Source organism: Pogonomyrmex barbatus, unplaced genomic scaffold, assembly GCF_055798465.1.
Source record: "Pogonomyrmex barbatus isolate J1 unplaced genomic scaffold, ASM5579846v1 scaffold21, whole genome shotgun sequence".
Taxonomy (NCBI): Eukaryota; Metazoa; Arthropoda; class Insecta; order Hymenoptera; family Formicidae; genus Pogonomyrmex; species Pogonomyrmex barbatus.
Genome location: NW_028297118.1, coordinates 3,245,144 through 3,270,036, shown reverse-complemented (window position 1 = coordinate 3,270,036; position 24,893 = coordinate 3,245,144). Strand labels below are relative to the sequence as shown.

The 24,893-nt window shown below is 31.7% G+C and overlaps 2 protein-coding genes across 5 annotated transcripts in view; one reads left to right on the top strand and one right to left on the bottom strand.

Moving 5' to 3' along the window:
* tup (LIM1_Isl and LIM2_Isl domain-containing protein tup) overlaps window positions 1-16,145 on the top strand; it is a 67,970-nt gene extending 51,825 nt beyond the window's left edge. For 2 of the 4 annotated variants that reach the window (XM_089077984.1, XM_011634145.3), the window contains exons 3-6: window positions 5,874-6,178; window positions 11,850-12,151; window positions 12,394-12,600; window positions 13,366-16,145. In XM_089077984.1, the coding sequence (XP_088934110.1) occupies window positions 5,874-6,178; window positions 11,850-12,151; window positions 12,394-12,600; window positions 13,366-13,596 (1,045 nt within the window). In that variant the 3' untranslated portion in view covers window positions 13,597-16,145. Of the gene's footprint in view, window positions 1-5,873; window positions 6,179-11,849; window positions 12,152-12,378; window positions 12,601-13,365 lie in introns of all 4 variants that reach the window. The other 2 variants (XM_011634143.3, XM_011634142.3) reach the window with 1 other exon arrangement.
* Window positions 16,146-17,715: 1,570 nt separating this feature from the next.
* LOC105424098 (nuclear RNA export factor 1-like) lies at window positions 17,716-24,856 on the bottom strand. The gene is made up of 7 exons (XM_011634146.3): window positions 24,565-24,856; window positions 23,253-24,118; window positions 23,029-23,141; window positions 22,553-22,589; window positions 22,256-22,473; window positions 21,958-22,126; window positions 17,716-21,840 (listed from the first exon to the last, which is right to left on the bottom strand). The coding sequence occupies exons 1-7, from the start codon at window positions 24,635-24,637 to the stop codon at window positions 21,370-21,372; spliced, it is 1,947 nt and encodes a 648-aa protein (XP_011632448.2). The 5' UTR covers window positions 24,638-24,856; the 3' UTR covers window positions 17,716-21,369.
* Window positions 24,857-24,893: the final 37 nt, after the last annotated feature.

Sequence of the window (24,893 nt, the reverse complement as noted above, 5' to 3'; positions counted from 1 at the left end):
TTTGATGGGCCAAAATTATTTTCAGATCTGTCAGGTCTGGTCAAATTTTTAGATTTGCCAGCAAAAGTGTTCTTTCCGTGTAGCGGAAAACGCGTAAAAAAATATCTTGCTTACAATGTTAAAATTGTACACAATGTGAAACAATTCTGAACCTTTTTTTCAAGAATAGAAAAATCGTATTGGGTTCATCGTTAATGATCATGTACAATTATATTATACAATTATTCTATGAAAAATTAAAGATCTTATTAAGAGAAATTATTGACTTTTCCAACAAATATTTTATAAAGTTGTAATCTTAAATTAATAACTTGAGGAAGGATATCTGAGAGATAAATTCGTGATTTTACATATGATTTTATATCTTAATAAAATTAATTGCTGTATTGCAATGACTCAATAACAAATGCCCAAGATATATAGCAACATAATAAGAAGATCGTAGGAAAGGAAAGAGGTACAGAGACGGATTATTCAATCCTTTAGTTTTATTCGCGTAGAAAAAGAAAAGAATGAAAAAAAGAAGGGTCTTCGACAAAAAATTTGTAAGAGAAAAGTTACGAAGAGAGAAACTACGAATGTTCGATTCTTCCATCGAGTTTTTGCGGTATCTAAAGAAACGACAAAAAGTGTGTTTCCAGGATGTTCACGACACTTTTACCCTTCGTCGTTTGACTTCGTCACGTGATTAATATCTTGCGATTACGAGAGCGATGAAACCGCGCGATGATGTGGACCGTCAAATGAATATGCGTTTCATCGTACGATGGTTAAGTGTCGCTTCTTAACGAACGAATTCCAGAGAGAAGAGATAGAACAAAGAGAATCCGGGAGAGAAATTTCCGGCCTTACGATCGCGGTGCAATATGGTAATTAATGCAAAACCGTGCCTCTTGTCAGTGCGGCCGCTACATTCCCCGGCGACACGCGATACGCTCTTTCCGATACAGCATTTGCAAGCGCTTGGATTGGGAGGCGAGCAAGAGAGAAGAGAAAAAAACAAAACGATCCAGCGAGAGAAAGAAAAAAAAATGGAGGGAAGAGGGAGAGAGAGAGAGAGAGAGAGAGAGAGAGAGAGAGAGAGAGAGAGAGAGAGAGAGAGAGAGAGAGAGAGAGAGAGAGAGAGAGAGATGGCAGAGGCTAAAGAAAGGCAAAGATTGGAGAAGGAGACAACAGGGTCGCGAGAAAGCTGAGTATTTTTATCCGAAATATATACGAATGACGCGCGAAGCGGCACACGAACACACACACACACACACGCATACATGGCACGCACTCACGCACGTCACTGTCACGTTGCGTATACTGGCCTATGCAAAAAAGACGCATGCGAGATATTCGCTCGAGCGAAAAAACTCGCGGAGGAGTCTAAATTCTAGCGCGACAAGACGGATGTGGCATTAATCGACATCTTTTGCTACGGTGACTATTGTCAGTCGATCTATTTCGTAATAACCGATTTGTAGCTATGATGTAATAATCGACATGCGAGAAAATCATCGCCCCGAAGTCTCCCTCGATAGCGGGTAAAACTGTGATTTTACGGCTTTATATAACATCGAGTAAGCGGCTTTTGCTGATTTAAAGTCTTGAAAGTATAAATAGAAGCTTTATATCTAAATTTACACTTAATTGTAAAACTTGTTTTGTCCTGTCAGTTAATTTTCCGAGATTAATAAAATAAGTGCAAAATTAATATAGGTAGATAACGTTTAGAAACGTTGATGAAACTTAGACATTTTAATAAGAATTTGCTTCGTACGGATTTTGAAAATAAATCTCGTTACGCAATTTGCATTGCCATTTAACTTTATTGATATTTTTTATTACATTTATTAATATTTTAGAGGAAAAACTTTAATACCATCCAGATATTTAATTTGCTCATTAATCGAAAGTATTATCTGGATTATTTTTTCTGGAAATTGTATTGTTCGAAAAAAAAGTAATCCATTTCTTTTCCACTGTTGGTTTTCTGTTGTCTCGAACGATGACAGAATGACGAACATGCCCTAATAACAAGCCTGTAATCGAATCAATTATTATAATTGATTTTACAATGCTTACATTCAATTAAGTGCGATACCACTAAATTGATTGAAATTGTTGTACTCATTTCATTGTTACGTCACTTTGAGCCTAACGGAAATGGGGGGGGGGTGAGGATGTGCCAGAAAATGGAAAAAGATACAAAGAACTCGCGCGCGTGGAGACTTTTCTCTTTCTCTCTCGTTTACGACGGTAATGCCGTCAAATAACCCATCGGCACGAATTCGACCTAACGAACTAAATATTTTTCTCCGCCAAGGCAGCAGGTTTATTTGCGCTGATCCATCGAATGTCGGAACGTCGCCGTACTCGAAGAAGACTGGCGTATCCGGCCACGGATTCGAGCGACAGCGATGACGGCGGTTTGTTGTTGCTGTCGCTTTCGCTCAAAAGTCCAAATTATCTAAGTAATTCCCTCCTCCGTACGTTTCTCTGGGTGTTCTCGGTGGGTGCCATTTCCGGCATGCAGTTTCGCCATGCAAAAATTGACTCTCTGTAATATAATTTGTATACGAAATAAGTATTTATACGTTATATCAACATAAAATATAAATACACTTTAAATTGGATAATCAATAAAAATTTCACTACCTAAAACAATAAAATATTTTATTTATTTTTAGCATGAACATTTGTCTTTTACTCTTGTATTTTATCTCACTGATTGTGGCCGATAGAAAATGTTATTATATGTCAAGTCTATAGAATCACATTTTTTACTTATTCTGATAGTTATATTTTATTCTTATATTGTATTATTGTTAAATTAATATTAAAATTGACAAAACAGTGTTAACATACAATGTTTTATCCGACATAATGGCATTTGTCAAAATTTTTATATTATTTTTGTTCTTACAATTTTATAAAACTTTTAATCTTAAATGCAAAATTTTGATTAGATTTTGAACACTTAAATCTGAGAATTGCTGAGAGTTCTTTCTTCCGAATGTGTATATTTACACAACTGCTATACTTATAGTTATTTATTAGTGATATTGATTTTGTTTTTAAGAGAGTAAATTGCACATCTATCTTATCATCTCGCGGATATCGGTTCTTTAAATTATTAGTCCATTTTGTGAAAGCAAGGAGTGTTAATTTTAGTTAATTTTAAAGTTTCAACGAGCATATTTTTGCGTCGATTACAAAACACTGCGGGAACAGCGCTCGTGAAAGATGTGCCGAAAGATCTCCCGATTCGCGTGGAAAAAGTTTATTGACATTGAAAAATAAGCGGTAGCGATGGTAACAATAGAAATGTCTATTATACATCACGACCGTCAATTACGAGACGGACGACCATTAATCCCGCGTTATATAACACCAACCATCAATTTTATTCACATTACACTGAATTTTTTCCAATTTCAACGATGTACATTAGATATTTTATTATGTCCCGTGCTGCAAACCATTTATTTATCAAATTTATACACACACATAAATTTGTCTTCGGTGTATCGTGTTCAGAAATAAATATGCACTGCGACGAGATAAAGTCACTTTAGCACGGTTTATGTTCCCCTACTTTGCATTTATCAGATTTAGAATAGAACTTTTTATTTTGTTCACTAAAAATATTAACAACTTTATATAATATAATAAAATGGCAGGATAAATGAAAGACGGCAGGATAAATGAAACCCATCAAAAGATAATATAAAAATAATAAGAAAATTAACGTTAAATTTTATTCCAGTATGTATTAAGTACTATGTATTGGATTACATAAACATTGTAGCGAGAAGATAATTACATAATGAGAGATAAAAATAATTATTAGAATTATTTATTATAGAAAATGGAGTAATCAACATTATATTTATATTATTAAACAATTTAGTGGAATTTAATTTTTACATATTCCGTTGCTGTTGGCCGATTTAAAATTTTATTTAATTTAAATAAAATATAAATAAAATAATTAATTAAAGATTAATACGTAATTTATGTTATTTTCTCATTTATGTACTAATCATTCAATAAAGAATATAGAGTATTTTTCATATGTGAAAACGGAAATCCTTGTTTGTCAATTTGATTACTTGTTTTAATTACTTTCGAAATTATCTTATCTCATTATAACCGTGATCGTGATACACTGGATGTAATGCATATGTAATGCATGTGCATGGGTGTGTGCGTGCATGCCACAAATGAAAATAAAATTAATTAGTAATCAAATAATAAAGATACAGTAACAAATTATAAATTTTCTGTTATTAATTAACAGTTAAAAAAAGGTTATAAATAATTTATATTAATTCCAGCCGCAATCTTCTAAAAAAATAATGAAATCAAAGTAAATAAAAGTAAATAAAACACATTGTAACTTTAGAAAATAAAACCAATAAAATAATTGATACGCAATATAAATATACGGGCACATATTAAAATGAAAGAAAACAGCTGAAGGAAAGAATTGTAACATAAAAATATTATTATGAATAATTGAATTAATAAGATTTGTATTTGGGACAAAAATACATTTGTTCTTTATTCTTTAATACTCCTGTAGAATTTTCGTGAACCCATAGTTTACATTCGATATACTGAATCTTCACATCTTCAATTTGTGCTCTCATGCGAAGGAAATAAAATTAGTCTTCTTCATCAACAGAAATAGTGACATTTTCTATAGTGACATTTTCTATAGTATCAATTGATTCTTCAAGAGTTCTTCTTTCTTTTACTTGTTTTAGCACTGATTTTCTTTATAGATGATGAAGGCCTCATATTTCTAAAGTGTCTTCTCAATGTTAATTTTGGAATACCTAATTTTCTGCGGCACTCATTAAATCCATAAATCTTTTTATTATACGAATCAATCGCTTGTTGTGCACGCTCTCATTATTCCACGTGCAAAACTTTCTTTTCATGCTAAGTTAAAGCAAAACGTAAATCTCATTTTTAATTTTTTCTATATTATATGATAGCTTACAATAGATTTTAATTACTTACATATTTCTAGAGTTACGAATTCGTTATCACGAATAATTTATCACTACCATATCAAAATAAATAAATAATCTAAATTATATCAGGTATCTAGAGATGCACATGAATACATATATAAACACGAGTCTCTAATAAATAATACATTTCGAAGAAGAAAAATTAGACTTTTTTTTTTAATTTTACTTTTTTATGTAGGCAAAACTATAATTGATATCATATTTACAATAAATACAGTTAAAACTTTCATTTTGCCTCACAACTTGTAGCAAAATTTTGAAATTAAATTTGAATTTAGCGCACATCGATTTACTTTAAAGCACTACCACACACACACACACACACACACACACACACACACACACACACACACACACACACACACACACACACACACACACACACACTCAAATTTAATTTCAAAATTTTGTTACAAGTTGTGAGACAAAATGAAAGTTTTAATTGTATTTATTGTAAATATGATATCAATTATAGTTTTGCCTATATAAAAAAAGTACATATCTATATTCTTGATGTACTCTAAATGAAAAATTATTGTAGAATTGTTTAATATATATATATATATATATATATATATATATATATATATATATGTAAAGTTCGCTAGTTTTTAATTATCTTTTAACAGAGAATCTCTCGTTATATTCTCGCTAGATTTTTTAAAATTATCTAGAAAAATCAATTCAAGCTAAATTGCTCTATTCGCAGCTCTATTCGTTTCTTTTTTATTTGGGAATTCTTGCTCCACGAGTTTATCTTGTTTGTTTGTTTGTTTGTCTCAACAAACTACGTCAACCTACATCAACCTACTCTTGAACTACATCTCTCTCATCTGTGTGTTGCAGGTTATTCGGCACGAAGTGCGACAAGTGTAGTCAGTGTTTTAGCAAAAATGATTATGTTATGAGAGCAAAAACTAAGATCTATCATGTGGAGTGCTTTCGTTGTTGCGCCTGCATGAAGCGACTCGAGACTGGCGACGAGTTTGCTCTGAGACAAGACGGTCTCTTCTGTCGGCACGATCACGATGTTCTTGAGGGCGGCAAGCATTGCACCGGGGCTGTCGGTATACCCGGAAGCGAAAACAACAATAACGCCTCCCTGACAAACAACAATCACCATCTACACCCAAACGACGGCTCGATGTCAGGTAAGAAGATCAGGAGGCCATACGTCGAGGATTGAATTCCTTTTCTCCATTTTTTTCTCCGCGCGACATGCTCGATACGTTCGTGATTGTAAAAGTATTGCATCGTTGAAGAATTCGTATGAACTTTTTTTGACGCGGTTTCTTTTCTTCGAGGAAGTGAAAAGATTTGATGGACGAGACGGATATATTTATTTGAAACGGATATTGAAACTACGTTTTGAATTTAGACATTATCGTAAAGTCTATTTTTATACCGTCTCCTGTTATTTCCGTTCACCTCAATGTCACTGTCAATCATTTCTTAATTGAACATTGTTATTGGGATTTTATGATTAAATTATCGTGCGCCCGCGTGAAATGGAAAATCCGGCTTCTCACATACATCGTACGATATGACACGGGTTATATCTGTGGATTATCAGGAGCATAGTCTATCCATGTTTCCAAAGACCAAATTTACAAAAGGGTATCCGCTCGAGGGTAAGCTCAAAGGACTCTCCTATGTTGTGTTAGGATCACGATGTATAATTAGGTGTTGATAATTGAAGCTGTTAAGACCGTAAAGGCTTGACCATTACCCTACTACACATCAGGATTATGTAGGCTTAGTGTCCTGTAGTGTCTAGCGTAACGTGCGTATGTCCAATCGACTGGATTGAATTGAACAAATTAACTCGGCTCAAGCGAGAGTCGAAATTCGGACGCTAAATTTAAATTTACATAAGACAGAATGGGATTGCGTAGCGATCAAGTTTCATGAGAAAAGGACAATTTGACGAGTAATCAATGTCAGGCGAACGGTTGACTCTTTTGACACCGCGGAGCCGGAAGGCAACCGCAATTAGAACTCTCTAATTTGCCAAATCGGTTAGTGTGTTAATGGCAAACAATAAAGCAAATACCAAAAGATTGCTATTAATTTTACTTGGCGATATGACATGAGAGATATCAGGATGTCGAACAAGAATCATAATTAAATCAATAATATAAAAATGAAAAATGAGATTTATATATATGTATAGAAAAAAATAGTATTAGCACCAAGAAAATTAAAGAAAAATACGATTATATATGATAAAGTTGCGGCAAGAAAAATGAATAAAAATAATAATATTAATATTATTTATTATACATTTATAATATATATAATAAGGCGGAGCATAAGAAAGTAAAAGTAAAAGTAAAAGTTTGATAATTATAATCAACGAAATAATGTTAACGTCAAATTTTTATTACGGTTCAATGCTGTTTCTGTTTTCATAATTTTATAAAAACTAATTGCGGATATAAATTTCCAAGTTGTCATATTATGATTGCCATTATAGTTGCTTTGTTTTCTCTGCGTGTCTATATTTGGTATAAAAAAAAAAAAAAAAAAAAAAAAAAAACTCGATTTTTTTCAATGATATAAAAAATTCATATAAAAGAGAATCGGACCAACAATTTAGTGTGACACAATAATCGAGATGTAGAAAGAAATTTGATGATGATCGGCTACTGTTCTCCTTCTGTGTATGCATTCTCCTTCGGGAACCTCAAAACCTCTTTCAAAATGCAAAGGACAAACGTTGGCATAATTAGCCGATATACTAATTTTTGTGCAAATAATTCGTGTGCGGCAGCGCGACGTGCGCACGACGTGTCCCGTGTTTGTCATTGTGACTCGTCATTCGGAAATCGCTGTGCGTAAACGTTGTTCCCTATGCACGAAAAAGTTGGACCATCTCATGCCGACGGTAGTAGTGGTCCAACGTGTCTTTAGACTCGCTGCCGAGGTGCCAAATGTAACACCACCCTGCCAACTACTGTCGCGCATAACTACGCACGATCTGTTTCCTCTTATTCGTATCTTCTTTATTAACGCGCTGAAGGGAGATATCCCGTGGGTCGACCAGTGATATATGTGATAATGTGTCACCGAAATATTCATATCGAAATCTCTCGATTTATCGATAAGCTCTAATAAAATGTGCTTTGCTTCCTGCGAGACTCGTGAACGATCGTTAACAATCCGACCGTGAGATCCGACGTTTTGTTTTACAACGCTAGAATAAAGTGAATAAAGACCCTCGTCGTTTTATTTGAAATTTGTATATATCTGAGAATTCTCATCTGTCCGAAAATTATTGGCGAGCTTATATCTCATCCGATCTTGTATCTCTCTTTAATGGATCCTGTGCTCTTATGCTTGAATATTACATGCTCGCCGTTTAGGTGTTTAAAGAGAATTATATAAAGATATTTGCGACATCGTCATTTGAATTTATGACGTCAAAAAATAGACATAACATAGGTCGATCCTTATTTATTTCCAAAGAAAAGAAATTATAAAAGAATTAATTAAAAATACACTTTTTAAAAGAATTTCGCTTTTTACAAACGCTCCATATTTAGGAAATAATTTCCCTTTCATCAAACCAAGCACCTCTTCATGCGTATCTCTCGTTCCTTCTCCAAAAGGCTTTTCCAATCTGTGCAATATCTGTGGGTGATAGCCATGATTTACATGATCGTTTTTCGAATATCGAGAGTTTATTCACTCTTCTTATCGTCGTGCCGCCATGTCAACGCTAGTTTCATTTCCATTTCCAGCGGTCAACCAAGACCGCTATTTGGTTAGGACACAGAAATACTGGGATTTCGTTTGTTCTCTTGTAATGTACTCTCGTTGACTTTCTGTCTTCCCGTTAGCGTTTACTAGATTTCAAAACGACACGATATCTCAACCGCTAACGTTAACTAGGATGCACCAGTTAAAATTATTGTTGAATAATTTATTCTTATCTTTAAAATGACATTAAATAAATCTCATTAACTTTACTTTCGTTTTCGTTTACATCCCAGTCAAATTTTTTTCCTATTTTTGACCTCATTTAGGATTCTTACATTTGTTTTCTTATCTAATCAGTTAGAGATCGTTCTCTTTTGATATTATTTAACATTCACAGCTCCTATTTAAAATCATAAAATTTTATTGAAGTTAACCGAAAAAAATTCCTAATTGAAATTTTACATCTACTTTTGATCTTAGTTTTAAGTTTTTTAAATTCTATAGAATCGTGTTAGAAATTTATTTTATGAATAAACTACTCCTATTTTGCATCTGAAATAAATAGAAAACGAACAATTTTTTACTTTGAGATTCAAAAGAGGAATTTTCGGTCATCTTTAATAGAATTTTATGGTTTTAAAGAGTTATATAGGTTAAATAATATTAAAAAAGATTTATTTTATTGTTTACAGTATCAACAGAAATTGAAAATTCTAATTCGGATCAAAAATATAAAAAAATAAAAATTTGAAACCGTTATTATACCGCAATTATGTAAAATTTATAAACATTAAAATTAAAATCATAAGTAGGATTGAAATTTTGACAGCATGAGACTTTTTCGATACACATAACCTATTAAAGATTATCAGATAAGATTATCAGTAAGCGAAGATCGAATTGTTGATAAAAACATTTAAAATTCTACTAAATCAAAATTTAATAAAATGATCATAAATTTCATTAAAGTATGCATTATATTTTTCTTTTTTAAAAGTATTTTATTATTTATAAATCAATACTATTGTTTCGTAACGATATGCGTTAAATTAAATTTCCGCGAAATTATTATAATGAAAACTTACCTACGTCTTACCGTCTTCTTTTTTTAAAGTAAATCTCAAGTATCTTCAAGGAAAAGTTCCGCGAGTGCGAGACAGACGGGCAATTTAAATAACGCGCAATACACAAACACACTTTTTGACGGAAAGCCGCTTCTACATACCTTTTGCAAATAAAACATTACGCATTCGCACGACCGTGGTTCGTAAGTTACGAGTGTCTCGCGTTTAAACGCGTCCCGAGCGATTTCAAGGTCGCTCGGGCGATCAAGGAATCATATATGTAAATACGGGATCCGCGTTTGTTCCATCGGCAATATTGTCCTCTGACTGGGCCGCTATAGGCGACCGTCGCATCGGTATCTTTTGCGCGCTCTTCATTGCTCCGCCATATTGAACCAGTATCCGGATCTCCCATTAGCCGAACTCGACCGTTTTGCAAGACCGGTTCGGAAGATAGTCGTCGTCGGTCTTTCTGAAATTGTATCGCGCGTACTCCCTTCTTCCGTGTTTCGCGCGCGGAATGTTTCGCGTTTCCAATGGAATGTACGCTCTTCTCTCGCGAATAAATCTCACGGGAGGCGGGTAGAGCGGCAACCGCAACCGCAACCGTTCGTATTTTGTAACCGTTGAAAAAATACTAACAAAAAATTCGGAAGAGTGTCGAAAGATTTACCATCGCAACACGTACTTGTACTTTTGAAGATTCTCTTTTGTCATCAGACATATATGATGATAAGAATTTTCCCTTAGCGACGTCACAGTATGAATCATTCCGATAACTTGCTAATGTGTTAGAAAAATGTTTTCTCCTTCACTTGATTAGAAAAAAATCTAGAAAGAAGTTTCAGCCAGTGATGCCAAAATGTTTTCTCCTTCACGTGATTAGAAAAATCTAGAAAGACGTTTCAGTCAGTGATGCCAAAACAAGGTCTCGGCTCATCCGAAAATCAGGAGAGGATACAAGCATACAAGAAGAAGCATGTACATGTGCATTTATTTGTACGTATGCTTTTTCTTTGTGCAGTTTCCCTTCAGATGAGCCCAAATCTCATCCCTGATCCCTGATTCAAGTCCTATAAATATCGAAAACTGAAAATAAGAGCTAGACAGTTCTGCGTCAGTTTTCCCCTCGGCAATCTTCACGTCTCCAGTATAAATATAAATTAGTGAAATATCGTGAAAAACCCATTAATGTAAGACTTGTGTGAAATCAGTTTTTTTTCTTTGAAATAATTAAGTATCACATGTCTTATACTTCCTTTCAGCGATTCTACAGTTAGACAATTTGCGTTTACGTCAGTTTATTGCTACTATAAAAATGACAAAACGTCTCTTCCGTAAGGCTGCCTATTAATTGATTAACTTTGCGAAAAACATTTCTTTGCGTTAACATCATCCTCTATTTTTCCGCATTTATTAATGTTTTATGTAAACACGATGCTGCATTGATTCAAGCCTGCACGATTAGTATACAGAGTGATTCATTTTAATTCATCCAGCTGAAAAATGAGACCGGCAGACGAAAATGTTTCAGACAAAAGTTGTATGTATTTGAAGAGGGACATGAGATTATTCATTGCATATTCTTGTAGCTTACTTCGAGAATTTTTCAAAACGCTATAATGAAGTTGTTTTTCATCAAGTGCTTTCCAAGGCTTTGAGGCTTGAATTTGACATAAGTATAAAGTATAAAGTATCTCGTAAACTATTCATTTTTTGGCAACTATATATATTTTTATGCACAGACCAATGAGATGAATCAATTGGTGTAAAGAAAATACATACTTTTTTTGTTTTTCAAAAAAGATACGTCATTGCATATCTCCATTATTTAAAACTAGCAACTATGTATTTTCTTTACACCCATTGATATTATGATATTCTGATATTCTTATGTCAAATCGCATATCAAATGTACTAATATATATATATATATATATATATATATATATATCAGATGTTCCAAGATTTGCATTGTTTGTATTTGCATTTTACATTCGGAGCACATACTCGGTTGGCTCTAGGGAAGAAGGATTTCCGATGTTTATGCTTGCAGATTCTGGATCCGAGAGCGGATCACACAAGGCGGGCGTCGGTGGCGTTCGTGGTTCTGGCGGTCACAAAAGCGGCGGTGGTTCCGACGGAAAACCGACGAGGGTGCGCACGGTTCTCAACGAGAAACAGTTGCACACCCTGAGAACCTGCTACGCTGCGAATCCTCGCCCGGATGCTCTCATGAAGGAACAACTTGTCGAGATGACGGGATTGAGTCCGCGTGTCATCAGGGTATGGTTTCAAAACAAGAGGTGCAAGGATAAAAAAAAGACAATCGCCATGAAGCAGCAAATGCAGGAGAAGGTAACGAGCTACGACATCGTCGATAACAATTATTTCGAGGAGTTATTTGTTTAACTTGACTTTCTTGACGATGAATGCGAGATCAAATTTAACAATTTCAGTCACTAAATTAATTTTAATGAATTAATAATGAATAAACATATTGATGGATATATTACAGGATATATTGAATAAGTAAATATATAATAAAAAGTTGATATCTCGATGAACGATCTAATGGAACCAAGCGCTTTTTATTTCAGGACGGGCGTAAATTGGGCTTCGGCGGCATGCATGGCATACCTATGGTTGCCAGCAGCCCCGTGAGACACGAGAGTCCCATTGGTATGACGCCTCTAGAAGTCCAGGCTTATCAACCACCGTGGAAAGCGCTTTCGGAGTTTGCGCTTCACACAGACTTGGAACGATTGGATCCCACTACGCCGTCGTTCCACCACTTGGTGTCCCAGGTAATAATGATCTTTACAGCACGATATTGCTGCAACGTTGCAGGAATTTTGCAAAATTAAAATATAATTTATAATTTTATGAAAGATTTTTGAAAGCTTACAGTCCGCTTCCAAATAATATTTTTCAATGTTTCAATTATTCCTGTCATGTTCTTGAAATATTTAAAAAATATTATAAATATATTTCTGAAACATTAATGCATTATTCAGAGAATGTTGTAAAAGATTAGAGGAAAGAGTGCGGCTACAGTCATATCACTTTGTTTTTGGACTACATTTCTTAAACAAAAATGGAATTAAAAGTGGAGTTTTACAAACATAAATAGGAGAACCCGGACATAACGAGCATAATTAGTTTAAACTAATTTTAAACATATTAAAAATAAATAAATCAACTTGGTTTTATACTAAGATATTCTTTGAAATATCTTATTTATGCAACACATTCTTATAAAATATTATAATCATAATTTTCATCAATATTGTTGCAATATTTGTAACATGGCGCACTATTAAAAAATTATTGCAATCTTGTAGCAATATCTCGTGCCACAAAGAGACATATTCGAAAACATGTAGTTTCTCGTTTTTATATTGCCGAAAATGTGATCTTGAGTGGCAACGCGGATAGGATTTGTCAGAAAGAAATGTCTTTGAAATGAATTCAAATTTATATTAATGTGGGAAATGGTTTATGTTCTTAGAATCAGGAATGTCAGAAATCCTTTTTAAGCGTTGTTCAAGTATTGTTTGGGATAATTGCAGATGCACGGTTACGACTTGCATGGGGGACCACCGGCGCAATTGGCACCACCGCCGGGGATGCTCGGCGGACCGATGAGCGATGGGGGGGGCGGGCCCTTACCGCCCCCGGGGCCTCATCATCCGGGTGGCGGTGGGCCAGACATGGGCCAACATCCTGACAGCACCGACAGTTACGTGACCTACGTCGAGAGTGACAGTGATTCGTTTCATCACGATACGGGAAGTCCATAGTGTTGTGCGGGGCACGAACGCAAAGCAATCACGCCCCCGTCATTCTTCGCTTTCCTAGCGACTCTCGTCGTGATACTCGCCATAACGGCAAGATGTTTGCAACGGCGAATATGAAGTGGTCCACGGAACTGGGGATCACTGATACACGATCGTGATACAGTTAGGAGGCACAATTTAGATACCAAAGGACTGCGGTGTCTCATCAATCTTTCGACGATAATCAAACAGGCTTGTACCGTGCTACTTCTAAAAGAGTGGCTTAGAAACAACAGTGGTGGATACGCTGCAAAATGATACGTACGATGAAGAGGGAGAACAGCACTGCTGTTTTGGATTATTCTATGCGAATCGATATAATATAAATAATGCATTTTCGCTTTAGTTCTAATGACTTCTTTGAAATGTCAGAGAGATTTTTGCGAGAGATCGACTATCTAATTAATTAAAAGAATATAAAATTGGAATGAAAAATTTCTAACGTTCCACATGTTATCGATTATCGATTTATTGATAAAATTAATGATTCTGGCCAAATTGAAATGAACGTTACGTTATTCCAATTCTTATCAGTTTAGATTTCAATAAACGTAACATTTTTGTGACATTTTTATCGTTTGCGTTATGTCATAACGATATAATGAAGATTCGTTGTCCATTTGAAATTAGAACCAAAATTTTGCTGATGATCTGTAAATGGTTTATAAGCGTGCTGTTAATTGTCTGTATATAAAAGAAGGAGATGCGATTTGACATCCGATACTGGAGATGTATTGTACATAGCTACTACTTGCTACTTGTAAATCGAAGCAACGTTTCATCATGATGTACTCAGGCGCAAGAATTGTAGCGTAAAATATGAATAATGGAATATATATATATATACATAGATATACGTAGGCACATTGACAATTATATTATTACAGTTATGTTAAGTTTCGCAACGACAAAAATATGTTAGTAAAAAGATTATAAATGCCATGTAGCGTTTAACAATCTTTGACGAGAAAATTGCCGTTGTGTCGTTGATATTCTGCGTTATCTCTCAAATTTGTACGGAAGGCGACTTTGTATTTATACGACACATGCCTCAGTTTGTTAAGAAATAGATAGGTTACTAAAGAAGCTTAGTTATTAAAGAAGCACAAGGGAGCGGTGCTCCTTCGTTTATATTTTGAGGAAGGAGGATGTAAAGATGTTACATTTTTTTCAATGACTCGTGCAATCGAAGTTGCCTAGCAAAGAGCGAACCAATTAAAAAAAGATTAATATAAATTAATTATGTACATACGTATCATCAAACTCAGTACACATACACACACATTTATTTGATAGTATTCATCAAAAGTTTATCTTATTTCTGATTATATTATATAGGATGTCTGATAATTATTAACATAATGAGATCATGTACAGATAAAGCGGATCAAACTGAATAGACAAATTTTACACTTATCAAATTTTTCATTTTGCGATTTTTATAATTGATAATGAATTATTAATTATTAAAAATTGTCGAATCCGTCGACTCGTATCCGAATCGTGTCCGCCGGATGCACTAGCAAATCCATGTCAGATTACGGATTGTCGACTACGGTTTTCGATTGACGGTTCTAATATTAACCAATCACATTGACCTGTTGCATTGTGATTGGCTGAAATAGAACCGTCAACTGAAAATCGTAACTGTCAACTCGGAGTGTGACAGACTTTATGAGGATATATATATATATATATATATATATATATATATAGAAAATTTCAAAATTGTTGAATTCGCTAGTAATTTCCATTTATTTTTATCCAGTCATTTGAAGATTTCGCGAATTAAAAACAATAAAAATGACATAAAAGAATAAATTTCGAAAATTAGGTCTTGAATCTTATAATGAAACGTATTTGTATCTGTTTGTTTTTTTGTATAAGATAAATTTTTATATTTAAAGTTTTTAATGATATCTTTAATAATTCAATTGGTTCACGCATACGCCTAAGATCTTTAATTTTAACACGAAATGAATTCAAAGAATGTCATTGAATATTCGAATTTTATTTTTTCATGATATTTCAAGATAATCGTTAATGTCGATGTCGATGATGTCGAAGACAAGATTCTTTACTTTGCTTTTCAAAAGCCAAATTGAAAGAAATCTCGAATGCGGTGTACCGCATATTATTTTGACAAATTTCCTAGTTAGCAAGTCAATACTTTTAGAATAAATAAGATTTTATTGCATATGCTTGTCGATAATAAGATTAACTTGAACGAGACAGGAGGCGCAAGGAACTATATGTGCATAATATTAATTATTAGATTTTTATTTAACGGGAGTAACGATGAAAATTTATCCACATAGTATGCGTGACCAAGCCTTTTTGAGTATTTATATAGAACCATTGTACACCGCTCTCTTGTACATATATGGTTGAAAAAGAAGAGAAAAAGAGAGATCATATAGATCTAATGTTTCGTAATTTGTTCAAGCATCTTCAAATTTGTATAATATTTCTATACTGGCACAATGTATGTAATAAACTGTCGAATAAAAGCATTTTCATGATGTTTCTTTTATTCCGAGCGTATAAAACATATATTTTGAAGATTATACAAAAATTGTTGGAAGACCTTATCGATTATCTTATAAATATTTAAATGAATAAGTAAAAATAACTTGCTTTTTTTTCACGAAACTTGAGAGTTTAAAAAATCAGAGGATTTATAATTATGTGTTAGATGATATTAATTTCGATATCTCATTTCAGTTGTTTAATATTAATTTCAAAAGGAAATTAAATTTATACATTAAAGAAAAGTAACTCATAATTTAAAGATTCTCAGTGTAGCTTAAAAAGCAATTTATTAGTAGAAAAGTAAGTTAAGCACAGCAGCAATATGATTATTTTCATAAACATTTATGTAGACTCAAATTTTTTTCTATGCTTTCCGTTGCAACTGCATAAATTTATATCAATACTTATGAATAATACTTTACATAAAAATCTACTGCCGTTATAGAAAACCATATTAATTTCATTACATATCGTTATATGTTATAGAATCGTTAGATAACGTTATGCGTTATAGAAAATTTTCATATCTACGGACTTTTAATACAAATGTATAAAGTTTACTATTTACAAATTATGATCGATACTTACATGATTTTACAAATAGTAGTTTTACAATAGTATAATTTTCTCTGATAATTTACCGTCGATACTTATGGTTGGCGCCAATTCTCGTATCTGCGAAAGATATAAATCGAGTCTTTTGCTCGTAGTCAAGTGATTTCGAATGTATTCGTGAAATCAATCAGTCTAGATAGGATTTTGTACGGGATAGGCAAGAGAATCTCTATCAGTTAGCCTCCAGCCGGATATACTTTTCTTATGAAAAAATATAATTATACAATTTTTCCATAAGAGGTATACTTGTAAGATATATTCGATCCAAGCAGTTACCATCATGAGTTGAAAATGGATTACAGTCGGTAACTGATCCCATGGTAAAAAGTTGGACATCCATTAAATTCATCCTGTGTGTGTGTGTAATATATATATATATATATATATATATGTATATATCATATATCGCAATATTGAACTATTTTGAAAATTTAGCATTTATTAGTTGGAAAAATATATTTAATGAAACGTTATTATTATTATTATAGAACTCATAAAATCTTCCATAGTACATAATTATAATTATTAACTACAAGTTGTGCTGTAACTTTGATATCTAACGTACAGATACAGGTGCAATAATTATATTAAATTTTAATCAAAAATTGACGTTAATCTATTAAACTTTATTGGCAACTATAAGTTGACATTAAATTTAATATTTTTTCACCTTTGTAAGATTTTCCTTTTACTTTGTTAAATTACAAATTGGCATCACACTTTTTGTATCAATTAAAAATTGATTTATTTTTTGATATGAAAATATTTTATAAAATGGACTTCTTATATATGATGTCGTAAGGTTTCCTTTCTTTAACGAGATTAAAAGTTGATTTATTTCACTGTAGTAAATTTTTTATACTTTATAAGATTAGAAGTTGGCGTCAATTTTAGTTTTAATGTCACAATTTTTGTGCCAATAAAAATAAAATACTCTTCTTGATTGAACAATAAAATACTCTTATATGATTTGAATATGTAAATATCACGACAAAATTTTATAGTACAACAAAGAAATTACAATTGTAAATCATGCTTATGCTCGAAATTATTAGAGATCTAATAATATGTGTATAATATAAATTGTTATCTTACGTATTGTGATATAAGTATTTCACTAATATAGTACAGTATTATCGTTATTACATAATATATTAAATAATAATATAATTAAATTATCGTTTATATAAAATATTTCATGTTTTATTTATTTAATTTTTATATAACATCTTTTATTCAGCAATTATTACTTGTCAATGATAATTTTTTAAGATAATAAAGGAAAGACTTATTTAACGAAAGAAATTTATGATCTAACGAGAAGTCATAAATATATATAAAATCGATAAATTAATTAAGCTGAGAAGTGATATGAAACATTCTTTATAGATAATGGAAAGCAGATGTGAAATTTCGCACACATTCAAAGAAGATATCTTGTATTTTTATATAAATCGATATATTCTTTCGTAAATAATATATCCATATATATATAAAAATACACAAATACATAAAAATATAATATATAACATTTAATCTTATACATGATACTTAATATGATACCTACAGATATGTACATTTATATTATATATAATACATAATTTTGTGTAAAATATATATTCTTATTATACATTAATTATATTTACATCATTTTTCTTCACAAAATAATTTATATCACAAAAAATAAAATTTGTCTTTGTGACTTGTACATTTTGTATTTACGAAGCGTATAAACATTGATTTTTTTTAAATATTTTGCATATAAAAATATAAATATTAAGATACCTAAATACTATATTCTCTTTCTAAACCGTGCATATGAGTATAAATTATTTCACTTTGCTTTTTTCATCATTGAAATAATTATAATAATATAATCATGACATTATTAGGCGAGATGTCAATGGCGAGGTGTTAATAAGTAAATAATACGATTTAAATATACGTTTAACAACACATTCACACCAAAGATGAATTCTGCAATGTGCTTAATTCAAGAGATGGATGAGATATAGGCGCGTTATTCCCACTGACGATATAAACTACGTCTTTATATCTATTATGGGGTGTAAGCTGTGACATATTTAATTGTTGCATCATTTGTTGAGTCTCATAGAAGTTCATTTCGTTCTAGCAACGAACTTCTATATTCCTCAACAAAAACTCAAGATCTCTTTCTTAATGCAACATGTACATGGTTTAGGACTTGAACTGAAACAAGTTCGCTTCCCAACATATAGTATCCTTAAACTTCGTGAAGGAAGTGAAAATAGGATACAATTTCACAGCATAATCAGGACATTATCCCGATATACAATATTCCTAGTTTCTCATTGTTCCATCAATTATGTATGCGTGTGATGTGGAATGTACAATTCATTTTAAATGAAATAAAAACTGATACTCATACGTTTTATACACTTTGATATGTACAAGGCTAATCTATATTGTAAAATATAAAAAAAATAATGATAATATGAATATCGCGATGTTAAATAATTTATACTCATATAATATAAGCAAGTTTCACGCTATCTACAATTTACAGAAATCTATTCACCTTTAATTGTACATGTGTGCATGTTAAATCACATAATTCTGAGGAACTGTTTGATTACTTTCTACAATATTAATGTAACAATTTTTTTTTTAATTGTTCGACATAGTAAAATATACTCGAGACCTTTAAAAATTTAAATATGTATGATAAAATTTGACTTTTATCTGCACGCGTGATAAAATCCACTTAAGATCGGTTATTCCACTTTCGGATAAATTTATCTAGAAGATAAAACTGCGAATAAGAAAAAGAGAACACGAAAAAGTAAAAGTAAGCGGAAATTTATCGAAAGATGAAACAACCCATCCTTAGTACAGAATATAAATCTTTATCCCTTAGAAACAAATTTGAAATATGTAAAAAATACTGTTTTTTTTTTAATTTACTCAATGCGCGTCTATATATAAATATTTACTTCTTATGTCTATTATATAATGACGTTATAAACAGGTACAGAGAATATAAATAGCATTCTTAAAAATACGACTAGCAATCATCTTCTTAGAAAGAAAGATAGAGATATTTTAGTTTTTGTAACATAAATTTTTGTAACTAGAATCCTTTATTATATCCTTTATTATAGAAAATCGTTCTATAACATTCATTACGTTTTTTTTTCACTTTTTAAAATAATTTTTAAATATCGATATCTTTCTTTGTATCACACTTGTAAATGTTTTTTAAAGAAGAAATCTAAAGTTTTCTGTAATATTTAATGTCATTGCGTATATACGAAAAATTAACAAATTAGCAAGATAAAGATGCTATGGAATATAATATTTCTATTCTTTCATACTTTTCGAATCGATTAAATTGATAAAGATTTTAGAAATTATGATGTTTGTGATAAATGTTTTTGAATCTATCTATATGAAAAATATATGATAAATAATTTTTATAACAAATGTGACTGTTATATCGAAACATATTTTTTGTTGATATGCTGCTACTATAATTCTAAATTGGTATTTTAATTTTAATGCAAAATTAATTTCTCTTTTTCTATAGACAGATAGAAGAAATTTTTTCATTATTTCATATTATGCAAAATCTGAAGATTGGAGAGTCGTAAAGAAATATTTCTTATATGCGATATTGTTCTGCCATATTAATCAGTAGTGCGACTTATCTTATCGTTAAATGCACTTATAATCTTTGTTTGAATTTATATACATTGTATGTCTATCGATATAAAAACAATAACAAAAACAAAAAAACAAAACGAATAACAAAAATAATAAAAATAACTAATAACTAACAATTTTTGAGAATTCAATACGTCATTTTTCAAGATTTCAGTCATTTGATAATATGAATGACTTCAACATACATATCCCCCAAAATTCATATTCTTATATTAATTAATATAATGTATATATATTTAAATAACATCTTTTTTTTCTATTATTTTGTAAATGATCTTGTGATTCCAAAAAGAAACAAATTTATGGTATAATTATACTAAATAATTATACAATAACTTTTATAATGTAATTTAATTTAAATATCGTAATTAAATATCGTAATATATAGTACTGGAAGTTGTTAAAAATATAAAAAAACAAACTCGATGTCGTGTTTTCTCTATCGAGATTGTTAATAATTTTTAACAGCTTTCTTGAGAATATAAAATGTGCATTACTGTTATTTTACTTTAACAAAAATCAGTCATTTGTCTCACTTTCGGAAATATATTTAATAATATTATCTATATATATAAAAATTTTTTTAAAGAAACTATCAATATGTATTAATATATTTCCTTTCTTTTTCTGATACTTTTCTTTCCTTGTAAAAATTAAGAAATATATTTTGTTGCTATACAAAGAGATAAAAAAATTGACGAGAAACAAGACCTAAATGCTTTTTGTTCAAATTCTAATGCCAAAAGATAAACGTATGCAAAAAAAAGAAAAAAAATTAAATATAAATGGAATAATTTGAAATGGAGTTTGAGACTCTACAAGAAATTTGTTCTCTCCTTTTTGACTAGCTATTATCACAATGATGGGTATTATATACTCACACATCTACTTTGTAAACGCTTCTAGTGGTATCTGTCCACATTTATAAAGTTCTTGAAAAGCGGAGAGTGCATTCTCGTAATTCCATTCCGTTTCTCGTAAACATTTCAAGCTCCATTCCAGATTCATAGTCGATTGCTGACTTAATGTTACTGTCATCTGCTGTTTTATCTCCTCGGTAGGTTCCATTGTCATCGCCACTTCTGCGACTTCTCCGACTTCTGCGACTTCTGCGACTTCTGCGACTTCCATCGCCAACGTCTCCTGAGTTTGCTGATCATTTAATGGCTGATTCAAATGCTGACGTAGTTGCTTCAGTTGCGCCTCAGGCGGTTGACTGATATGCAACTGCTCATTCCGAATACAGTATCCATCACCTTTCGGAACGATCATAAATGTCCGATTGAAGTGGCGAATCGGTTCATCTCTGTTAAGCTCTTGGAAGTAACCCGTTAGTGTAATGAACATCATTGCTTGCTGCAAATAGATAAGAAATAAATTATAATAGATAAGCTATTATATTATCATCTTTTATATCAACCATGACAATATATGACAACATACCATCCGTAACAATAAAAACTAGATACTTACTGTAACAAGAGAGATGTCCATAGTAAAAGTATTTAGCAAATGCCTTGTTCGTGGCATTTCTGATAATAGAGAAACTACAGGTAATCTACCCTGTTTCAATAACTTGTGTCTTTTGTTCGTGTCATTTATTTTCAATAAATTCCGATTTTCCATAAAATATCCATTTAATCTCCAACAAAAATAATTATATATAATATAAAATAAATTAATCGGAATCAATACCACGAATATTATTGAGACATGTACAAATATTCTTCAGAAAGAAAACAAAGAGCATAGCAATATACATAATACTTACTTGTAAGAATCGGTTATAGTCATACTAAAGCTAGCGTCTTTGTCATAAGCATTAAGTAAGGCTTGGCGATTCTCACTATCAAATATCATGAAATACTGTTGCAAAAAAACACCCGCAATCTCTCGCGCTGTGACATCGGTAACAAACATTCTCTGTGATGGAGGAATTTTAGTTTCATCTATGTCAAAAACAATCGGTCGTGGTAATTCAACACCATCCTATAGAACATGATAAAAGTTTGTGTCACGATGTACCATTTTTAATATATGCATATTTAATTATATACATGATACTCACTAAGTGCATTAGTTTTGGAAACCGCTTTCGGACATCACTATAATTGGAAAAAAAAACTCCACATGGATTGAAAAAAAAAAAAAATACAAGTTTTGTTAACTGATAAGAAAAGCATGCAAATCATTTATCTGAAATGAATGAACTTGAAGAAAATTAATTGCGCACGATAGTTATCAGATAGTTTATCAAATAAAATTAAAAACAAAAGTGAAAAAACACACGCATTTATAATTTAACCATATTTTTAACTACGGTAAACCTAAATCAAACTACTAAAGAATTAATTATTTAAAGATGTTTAGCTAAAAAAATTAATATAAAATACATGTAAAAAAATAAAATATAAAACAAAATGTAACAAAATCGCGGGTGATATACCGTTTCGCAAACATATCATCGTATTACTCTTATCTTCTGTATCTTTCTCAATTTTAAATTATAGAAAAAAAAAAATTTATATTCAAACGATACGTTACCTAATATAATCACTTTGTTGAAATTTATATTTGTTGCACACAGGATTTCCAGTTAACTTCAATTCGCTGAGTTCCAGATTCTTGATGGAATCAAGCTGCTGAATGTCTCTGATCTACAGAAGTAAATTAGTAAATTAGTAAATTAGTAAAACTTGACTCGTCAAAAGGGAACATAACGCAATACATATTTCCATATTCACTCTGTTATACTCTGCTATACTCACTTTGTTTTTACCAATGTAAAAAATCTTCAGCTTTAAGAATTTATCTCTTAAAACGCTGAGCCTTTCGATATTCTGTAATTTGTTGTCTTCTAAGTTTAAGGCTTCCAAATTCGGTATATATTCGGCTACAATATCCAACACAGTCATCAATATGTCAGGATGAAACAATGCACAAAAATAATCAGAGACAAGATCTGGATCTAGATGAAACTTAGACAAATCTAAAGCATTTGTCTCTCGAATGTATCTCTTTTCCATTGCTTGCTTTAATCGTTCCTTCAACTTGTCATCAATCTCACATACTGGAAATCCTTTATGTTGCCCTAGTCTTATTTGTAATTTAAATCCATCAATCATTGTAATCTTGCGGTCACAGTTTATCAATGCATTTGCCTTCTTATAATCGTCTACATAAAAACTAGCTTCCTTTCCTATCACCTTATACATTATAGGAACAAATATTTGAGGCGCGATAAAATTTACTAAGGATCTTATTACATCGTCTTTCTCGTATTTATAACCATATGGTATGATAATTCTATAATAATTGGAGTTTATCACAGGAAGAGGGCGCGATGTAAAATCTAATTGACCTTTTTTTAAATTCTTATAGAATGGCATAGAGTGGTTTCTTCTCTGAGACGTGATTTGCCAAGCTCTGTCTCCTTGGTCTCTATCTCTTGGACTAATTATGACTCGTCTTGTATCTCTGTTCGAGTCAGTCAGAAAACTATTCTTAATTGAATTCACCAGTGGCAATTTACGCGACATTTCCCTATTGTTAAATCTTTCATTCTTAAATGATATGCAATGTTTAATGGGACCGATATTAGATTCACCATTATTCCTTCTGATGTTATTACGACCTAGAAGAATATAATAACAAAATGATAAAATTACAAAATATGTATAACAATTATTTCAATAGCGAAACATTTCATGTTTTAATAAATAGGGATTCTTGATTCTTGACAATCTCTAATTATGCCAAAAATCCATGTCATATCTATTTAAATGTCGTTATTGGCATTTTTGTAATAATCTCATCTCGTAATGGGACAGAAGTCTTGTTCTCGAAAGATATTGCATATGAAAATTCTACAATTTCTACAATAAAACACAACATAGATTTTCGTATACTTATACGATTTAGATTTAAGAATTCCAGGTCTGAAATATTATGTTTAGTGTTAGAGTAGTGCTAGATCTAGTGTATCTTGTATTAAGCATATCAAAGAGATATGCTTAATACAAGACGGAAAGCTGTGCTGAAATCACATACGATGTGCCACAGAACTGTGAAAATACTTACGGAAATAACTCTTGTTCTCGTTTCCTCGGATGTTTTCACCCCCCATTTTTGATTCGTTGAACTTCCTCGACATCTTCTTCGAGAATAAATAACACAAATCTGATATAAACTATCTACCGATATCAAATCAACTAGCGCAATTATATTCCGCCTAATCTCACTTTCTAAACGCGATTTCTCAAACGCGACTTCTAAGACACGAACGACGCTCACTATTCCGTGAATTTCACCGGAATAACTCGCGTGATCGCTAAACGGCATGCTCGAGCCGACGATTCGCTTTGTACGCATGCGCAGAGATGCCCCATCTCCCCCCTAGTGATTTGTCG